The following is a 9,274-nucleotide window of genomic DNA, read 5'->3' as shown; positions in this document are numbered from 1 at the left end:
TACGGTAGCTATAATGTTACTCATGTATAATTCATAAAAAATATACTGTCGTCACATATTGTCGTCACATATCATCACAGATATACATTTATCCGTGAGGTCGTAGCTTACGAAATACTTGCAAACTTCATCGCTACCACAAATGCCATTTGTCTTGATTATCAAAGCTTTTATACGAAGTCCTAAAAGAATGTGTTCTGATGAAAATAATATTTCCCACCTTCCTTTTCACAGATGTAGGCCTTGGTAACGACGCATTCGTCGTCATCCCATTTGTATTCTCTTCCGGACCTGTGTCAGGAAACGGAGAAAGTTCATGCTGTATCTCAGAAATGAATATCAATAACATATACTCCTAGTACCTGATATAGGACAGTTTTTTATCTTTAATAATTGTAAGGCGTATAATTTTTGGGAATATCTTGATTGGGTACTTTGTACGTTTATTACATTAACTTTCATTCTTAGAATTGATACGTTTAGTGATAAGGCGACAGTCACACACTTTTTAATCATAATTATAGCTATGTATAATCACGCTTCGAATGCATTAAAATGTGATGTAATAAAGTCACTGAATTACCAAAGTTGTATGCATCGACCATTTCCACTCGGTTCACCTGCTGCCCATGGTTGGAAACTATCCAATGGCTCGCCGTCGTTGGTTTTCCAAACATTATCAGATGCAAGCTGCCCGTTGATCCAAGCATCTTGCGACTTTAAACCACTCTTCAATAGTACACCGACAAGAAGAGCGTGTTTAGTGTCACTGATATCTTTGGCTAAAATCATGCCTTTTGTCTTACAGGATGCCTCGGCACCGGCATGGCTAAGTCTATCACTGAATGCAACAGGCATATCTTCTGGCAAAACTGGAAAGTAAAGTCAATGTACTGTTATTCATTTACTAACGCAATGATTTATGATACAAGACAGCATTTGAATAAACGACAGGTATTTAACTATATCCATTCGTTAAGACGACAGCCATGGACATTTTATTTTGTTTTCTAAAACTAATTTTTCAGGTAAGAGTTATCATTGGGTCTTGACTTAGGACTGTTCAGTAAAATAAGTAATAAATATTTAGCATATGGAATCAGTTGATTTTTTGAACATCAATGTCACTTCTGTGTTTAGTTACGGCAATCAAGTCTCCACATAGACATGCGATGACTTGTCTCGTAAAATTTGAACAACTGTGTCAGGTAACTTGTATTCTGCATATCAAAAATGAACGTCACCCTGAACACTGATGTCACGGTACGTCTAGCAATGAACAAGAACTTATACCATGGACATTTGTTTACGATATAGAACTGTCATATCTACAATTGTAAAAATGTGTTCAATAAGATATCTTTCATGGGTCTAGCTGTTCTATTGACACATGATGTAGAATTAGCTGTCATCAGGATGTAAGATCTATATGTTGTCCATACCTGCAGGCTCACATATATAGTATTTTTCTACGTCGCAGCCGGTATCATCCCAAGCATATCCAAGGTGAGCCCTGTGTTAAAGAAATTGTTAATGTGGGGCCGTGGCCATGGATTGTGGCGTTTGCAGAGCACGTAGGATTTTAAAATGTAAACACCATTTTAAGTAAGTGCAGCCGCAAGTGTATTCAAGATAACTGACACTCATTTTAAAATTGCCGCACTCCATATAAATAACGAATCATTCCTTTTCAACTGCAAAATGAACTAACCCTAAAACGAACTTAAATCCATTTATTTGTAAGCAATGCTTCACTATCGGGTCTCATACGCTTATCTTTAAAAATGTTGTTTTCTGAATTAGTGAATGAGGGTCGAGAAGCTGAGGAAACATAGGTTTCATTTTTATCAGGAGACAGAAAGCTTGACGTAAATATTAAATATAGTGTAACAGATATATTGAAGTCACTTTTGAATTTGTTCAGTGCAGCTTTAGACAATAATGATGACATCTGTCACCATGCAGTACAATGGCGATACTGATTTACACAACCGGGCCAGGGAGTCGTAAAAAATCTCTTTTATAGTCTAAAAATTTCATGATGCGGTACACTATTTTTCTCTTGAATTATAATTTTCTATTCGTAAATATTTATAAAAATGATTGGTGATCTTTGAATATACCAAAGTGTCAGACAGCTTCCACTTCCGTTTGGTTCGAATATTGCCCACGGTTGGTAGGATGTCAGGTGGTGGCCATCACTCGTCATCCAATCACCATTGTTATCAAGTTTTCCATTTATCCAAAAATCTTCACCATCCATACCTTTTGATTTTAATTCATCAACCAATAGCGTATGCTTAACGCTGCTGGTATCTGAAGCTAGCACCATTCCCTTTGACGTGCATGATGCCAAAGCCTCGTCAAAGCTAAGCTTTTCAGCAAACGCAATCGGACGATCGCTTTCATCCTCTGTATTTTAAAGTAAACCATAGGAAGATATGTACAATTAAACTGCAGATCAAGAAAATTGATAGTTTCACAAAAAAGTCTTGATAATTAAAAGGGGGTGTCTCAACTCTAATCAAAGGTTGTCAGAGACGCCTACGACGGATTTATCAAGGGTACGTTGGAGATTGATGAAAGTTAATACATGTTTGTTAACGATGAATTTCGTAAAATTTAAATATTGCAGCTATATTGACGTGATTTATGTACATATCATGCATGAAATACATTGTTTGTAAACAAAAAAGTCGCACACAAGCAGTTCCGATGATCCTCCCTGTAATTTATATAATTTTTCTACCAAAATTCGATACGAAGTAAAACATTTTGAAAGACAAAGAGAAGATACGCATTTACAAGGAAACAACTGTAATCGTGTAACAAAAGCACCAACAGTGTCTAAAATTGTATCTGTTATATAGAATTTGGCATGTAGAGTGAGACAAAATTCATAGTGGTAAATAATTTTTCTCTTCAAATTATGAAAAGAGTCAACGTAATAGAGTGATTGAAGCATGGAAGAAGACATTCTTAATACCTATAGGCTCACAGACATATCCTTTGGCAACAACGCATTTGTCGTCATCCCAAGCATATCCAGAACCTCTCCTGTTTTAAATGAATTAGAATGGCATCATGTTACAACATACCGTTATTGGTTTTTCTCCGACTTTTTAATCTCATGAACCAATTGTAATGTTTTAACCCTCTACCGTACGTTGTGAGTTCGAACCCGATTGAAACCATCGTATTCTCTACCCTGGGTTGATAGTTCTGCTGGTGGACAGAATTGTCCCCGAGGCTGTCTTCCGCCCAGTTTAAGCGATGTATGCATTGCTTCGCTTCGATAAAGTTTGTGTGCAGTGTGTGTGTACGAGCGTGAGTGCTTCACGAACTCTACAACATGTGGAGAGGGCGCAGTCAGAATTGTAAGAACTTATAGCTCGGTTATTGAACCAATCTTTTTGAGATTGGGGATTTGGCCGAGCGGTCTTGTCTGTGGCTTCTGCGCTAGGTGATTGGGTACTATACGTTGTGAGTTGGAACCCGATTGAAACCATCGTATATTCTACACCACAGCACTTATGTTCTATCATTTCTAAAAACTTCAACGTCAGGGTAGACTTTAGGCATTATATTGTGTGTGCAATGACGCAAGACATTTGCTTGTCAAACATACTCACCGCAGCTGCAGACAACTACCACTTCCGTTTGGTTCGAATATAGCCCAGGGACGATAGGAAGTTGAGTGATCCCCATCACTGGACACCCAGTCACCATCAGAATTGACCTTGCCATTGATCCAAAAGTCCATCTCATCCAGACCCTTCGCCTTAATCTCCTCTTTTATAAGTTCATGTTTTGATTCACTAATATCTTTGGCCAGCATCATACCCTTTGCTTCACATGCGGCAAGAGCATCGTCATAGCCCAGTTTGTCACTGTACGCCACTGGTTGAGCGACTGGTTTGTGTGATAAAATGCAAATAAATGACTAGTTAAAATAGGTGGCTATATTTGTTCAGTTATAATCTTGGTCACTACTACATTTACCGGGGCCAAGTATACACACAATCAATCACAAAGAGACAACAAAAAACATTTTTCTTCACTTAAAATTTTTGTATGGTTAAATATAAGTAGCTCACCTTTAAGCAATCATAGAGGTGTTTTATAAAATTTGATACAGTAATGATCACCATGTAAGTTGCTTATCACCTTACATGCTATATAAGACTTGCAGCACAGCTTTAGATATATAATACACTCACAACCAAGCTGAGGGCCACAGAGAAAAACCAACGTGATTGCTGAAAACCAGATCATAGTGGTTTGCTTTGTGTATCAAACAAAGCGACGAACCAATGTTCTGAAGCTCGTTTATCTTCCACTTTATATATATTCACATTTTTGTCATTGATTGACTGGCAGTACATCTGCATTGTCATTGGTTGCAACTTGGTTACATCAAAATATGAATAAAATAATGCAAATAAGTTGCATATTTTTTGAACCTTTCTTTTCATCGATACAGGAGGTATCTCTGGAGATGAACCAAAACGACCTCCATACAGCAAACTAGATCTTCACAATGAAGTTACGTTCGTGAATTCATTTTGTCGTCAACGTTTGAAAACACTTGTGCATTTTTAATTGACATTATTGTTATATTGTTATAATTTGCAAAAGTAGGCAGCAAGGAACAGTCAAATTGGACATAACTACGAAGGCGACATGCTCAAAAGGGAGTTCAGGCATTAATAATGGATTCAATATATAGTATGCAGAAGCGAAGTAACAAGGCAAGCAAAAACTAGTCAGTGCCTTTTTAACTTTAGTGTGGCTGTTACAAATTACAGGCATCGATGTTGCTTAAAATAGGTACACTTTTTTACCCAGGACGGAAATGAATCAAAGGCGACCGATCGTATCGTTTTCCACTGTAGTGACATACACTGTACGTTTAATAAATTACTCAGCGTCGACTGAAGTAATACATTCGTCATACGATGCCTTCATTCTGCATGTCTCTTTCTATCTGTATGTCGGTTCGTCTGCCTGTCAGTCCGTCTGTCTGTCTGCCTGTCTGCTACATTTGTACCACTCACCATAGCTGCTTGCATTTAACCATCATCAAAGTTATTATTCTTATCATCGTAAGCAACTATTATCCAAGCAAGAGGACGTTGGCAGACTTTTCAAATAGTTATGGCTACTTATTGATTTTTATATTATAATAAACCTTTTCTATCAAAGCCACAATTTCTGTAAATTAAGTGCCATCGAGTCACAGATGACGTAATCGAGCGAGATACCATTGGAACGCGCATAATGACGCATGCGTCAACTTTAACTCGCCTGGGCTGTTTTTTTGGAGAGAAACCTTGAATTTCGTAGAAATACTCCCTCTCATGTGTTGCTACCAGACCTGCTTGCAAAACAACCTGGCGATAAAACTGATAGTTTTACAGTCCAAATGTTTTTTAGAAAGTGAAATTCTTAATTTTGAGATATTTGTATAGATCAGAACCCCTTCGTGTAAAAATTAACAGAAGTAACCAAAGGATACTAGTTACTTCAAACGTGAAAGTATTCTGTTTGAAAGCGGTACAAAATTCAATTATAAAGCGAGAGGTGAACCATATTTTTATACGAGATATTTGCAGTTCAACATTTCAGCCACATAAGATACAATATAAAGGAAATTCGTTGACTGGGAAACCATTTGAAAAAAATATTGTGTAGACGGAATCGCAGATTACAATTAGCGCAAATGCCATAAGCCGATTGGTCGAGGGCATCAATTGTGATAATTCAAATTTTCAAGATCATATTCCAGTGAAAACTTTCCAAAGTTTTGGCATATTTTAAGTATGACCATTGCCAGTAAAAGGTAAGCAGCATTAGAAAATTGTATAAAGAATAGATATGTGTGTATGGACACTTTTAAAGGAATATATAGAATAATTGTTTTTTTTTTATTTGAAAAGTGAATACGTTCAAGCCACAGAACATGTGATACCTCCATAGAAGAAACAAAGAAGAAACAAGAGTATGAACACGGAAATCATTGATTCGATAGTTGAGATAAAATGTGGCACAGTGTCATTATCATGCGATGTATGCCGTCATAATGAACAGTACAACGCATCCGTGAGGGAACCACATTTGCATGACAAGTGATCTTTTATTTTCTCGTCCAAATTTGTAACACAGACAAGAGCCTGATCAAGAGACCAACTACCGTCTGTTGTTATTCTGACGCACTTATTCTCAGTTTCAAGGATTCTACCCCAGAGTTTAATGAACCTGACTTTTCAGAGGCGTGTTTAGTGAAATCGTTGAAATATTCCGATTCAGATAAGAGAATAATGAAAGAGACAGAATAGAGTATTAACAGCTTGATATATACTGAATACATAGACAGGATAATTTGTGCGACACGGCCACGACTACGTAAACCCGATAGACGAGAGATATACCCTCTGCAGAGCATTTCGTGACTTTGTTAAAGGTCACGTTCGACTTTCAAACAAATATCATAGGGTCGAAAAGATGAATTAAACTATGCAGGAGCTTTTAAAATTCTGGAAGTTTTGAATACTCACGCTAACTGATAACAATATCTATCCGTCGATGCCGCACAAAAATGAAACATTGCGTAATTGCTTCGTATGTATCATGACTGTGATTATATCGGAATTCAAAGTGAATGAAGTCGAGCTTAGTGAAATTTATTTCACCAGAAATATGTAAAGTAACGTAATATAAATTATACACTTGAGAAAAAGAATAACCAAGCTATTTCAGATCTGTTGTAGGTCATGGAACTAGTTTCAGTGAACTAGTCGTGTCAGTTTCCTAATCGAATAGTATGCAGACTGATATTTACACACGTGACTATGTTAGATCATAGAAAGAGAGACAGTAGAGAGTCTCTAGTGTCTATGGTTAGATGGGAAATTTGTTATGTTTACATCAAAATATGAATAAAATAATGCAAATAAGTTGCATATTTTTTGAACCTTTCTTTTCATCGATACAGGAGGTATCTCTGGAGATGAACCAAAACGACCTCCATACAGCAAACTAGATCTTCACAATGAAGTTACGTTCGTGAATTCATTTTGTCGTCAACGTTTGAAAACACTTGTGCATTTTTAATTGACATTATTGTTATATTGTTATAACTTGCAAAAGTAGGCATCAAGGAACAGTCAAATTGGACATAACTACGAAAGCGACATGCTCAAAAGGGAGTTCAGGCATTAATAATGGATTCAATATATAGTATGCAGAAGCGAAGTAACAAGGCAAGCAAAAACTAGTCAGTGCCTTTTTAACTTTAGTGTGGCTGTTACAAATTACAGGCATCGATGTTGCTTAAAATAGGTACACTTTTTTACCCAGGACGGAAATGAATCAAAGGCGACCGATCGTATCGTTTTCCACTGTAGTGACATACACTGTACGTTTAATAAATTACTCAGCGTCGACTGAAGTAATACATTCGTCATACGATGCCTTCATTCTGCGTGTCTCTTTCTATCTGTATGTCGGTTCGTCTGCCTGTCAGCCCGTCTGTCTGTCTGCCTGTCTGCTACATTTGTACCACTCACCATAGCTGCTTGCATTTAACCATCATCAAAGTTATTATTCTTATCATCGTAAGCAACTATTATCCAAAGAAGAGGACTTTGGCAGACTTTTCAAATAGTTATGGCTACTTATTGATTTTTATATTATAATAAACCTTTTCTATCAAAGCCACAATTTCTGTAAATTAAGTGCCATCGAGTCACGGATGACGTAATCGAGCGAGATACCTTTGGAACGCGCATAATGACGCATGCGTCAACTTTAACTCGCCTGGGCTGTTTTTTTGGAGAGAAACCTTGAATTTCGTAGAAATACTCCCTCTCATGTGTTGCTACCAGACCTGCTTGCAAAACAACCTGGCGATAAAACTGATAGTTTTACAGTCCAAATGTTTTTTAGAAAGTGAAATTCTTAATTTTGAGATATTTGTATGGATCAGAACCCCTTCGTGTAAAAATTAACAGAAGTAACCAAAGGATACTAGTTACTTCAAACGTGAAAGTATTCTGTTTGAAAGCGGTACAAAATTCAATTATAAAGCGAGAGGTGAACCATATTTTTATACGAGATATTTGCAGTTCAACATTTCAGCCACATAAGATACAATATAAAGGAAATTCGTTGACTGGGAAACCATTTGAAAAAAATATTGTGTAGACGGAATCGCAGATTACAATTAGCGCAAATGCCATAAGCCGATTGGTCGAGGGCATCAATTGTGATAATTCAAATTTTCAAGATCATATTCCAGTGAATACTTTCCAAAGTTTTGGCATATCTTAAGTATGACCATTGCCAGTAAAAGGTAAGCAGCATTAGAAAATTGTATAGAGAATAGATATGTGTGTATGGACACTTTTAAAGGAATATATGAATAATTGATTTTTTTTATTTGAAAAGTTAATACGTTCAAGCCACAGAACATGTGATACCTCCATAGAAGAAACAAAGAAGAAACAAGAGTATGAACACGGAAATCATTGATTCGATAGTTGAGATAAAATGTGGCACAGTGTCATAATCATGCGATGTATGCCGTCATAAAGAACAGTACAACGCATCCGTGAGGGAACCACATTTGCATGACAAGTGATCTTTTATTTTCTCGTCCAAATTTGTAACACAGACAAGAGCCTGATCAAGAGACCAACTACCGTCTGTTGTTATTCTGACGCACTTATTCTCAGTTTCAAGGATTCTACCCAGAGTTTAATGAACCTGACTTTTCAGAGGCGTGTTTAGTGAAATCGTTGAAATATTCCGATTCAGATAAGAGAATAATGAAAGAGACAGAATAGAGTATTAACAGCTTGATATATACTGAATACATAGACAGGATAATTTGTGCGACACGGCCACGACTACGTAAACCCGATAGACGAGAGATATACCCTCTGCAGAGCATTTCGTGACTTTGTTAAAGGTCACGTTCGACTTTCAAACAAATATCATAGGGTCGAAAAGATGAATTAAACTATGCAGGAGCTTTTAAAATTCTGGAAGTTTTGAATACTCACGCTAACTGATAACAATATCTATCCGTCGATGCCGCACAAAAATGAAACATTGCGTAATTGCTTCGTATATCATGACTGTGATTATATCGGAATTCAAAGTGAATGAAGTCGAGCTTAGTGAAATTTATTTCACCAGAAATATGTAAAGTAACGTAATATAAATTATACACTTGAGAAAAAGAATAACCAAGCTATTTCAGATCTGTTGT

General features: G+C 36.7%; 1 protein-coding gene across 1 annotated transcript in view; it reads right to left on the bottom strand.

Annotated features, from left to right (window-relative positions):
• The window catches only part of LOC139151621 (C-type mannose receptor 2-like), a 9,774-nt gene extending 5,459 nt beyond the window's left edge, over window positions 1-4,315 (bottom strand). Inside the window, exons 1-7 of the mRNA XM_070724544.1 lie at window positions 4,221-4,315; window positions 3,633-3,912; window positions 2,987-3,057; window positions 2,124-2,412; window positions 1,443-1,513; window positions 584-872; window positions 221-291 (exon numbers count right to left, since the gene is read on the bottom strand). Of these exons, the coding sequence (XP_070580645.1) occupies window positions 221-291; window positions 584-872; window positions 1,443-1,513; window positions 2,124-2,412; window positions 2,987-3,057; window positions 3,633-3,912; window positions 4,221-4,275 (1,126 nt within the window). The 5' untranslated portion in view covers window positions 4,276-4,315. The remainder of the gene's footprint in view (window positions 1-220; window positions 292-583; window positions 873-1,442; window positions 1,514-2,123; window positions 2,413-2,986; window positions 3,058-3,632; window positions 3,913-4,220) is intronic.
• Window positions 4,316-9,274: the final 4,959 nt, after the last annotated feature.

Source organism: Ptychodera flava, chromosome 2, assembly GCF_041260155.1.
Source record: "Ptychodera flava strain L36383 chromosome 2, AS_Pfla_20210202, whole genome shotgun sequence".
NCBI classification, from domain to species: domain Eukaryota; kingdom Metazoa; phylum Hemichordata; class Enteropneusta; family Ptychoderidae; genus Ptychodera; species Ptychodera flava.
The sequence above is the reverse complement of the archived record's forward strand: the minus strand, read 5'-3'. Positions and strand labels throughout refer to the sequence as shown.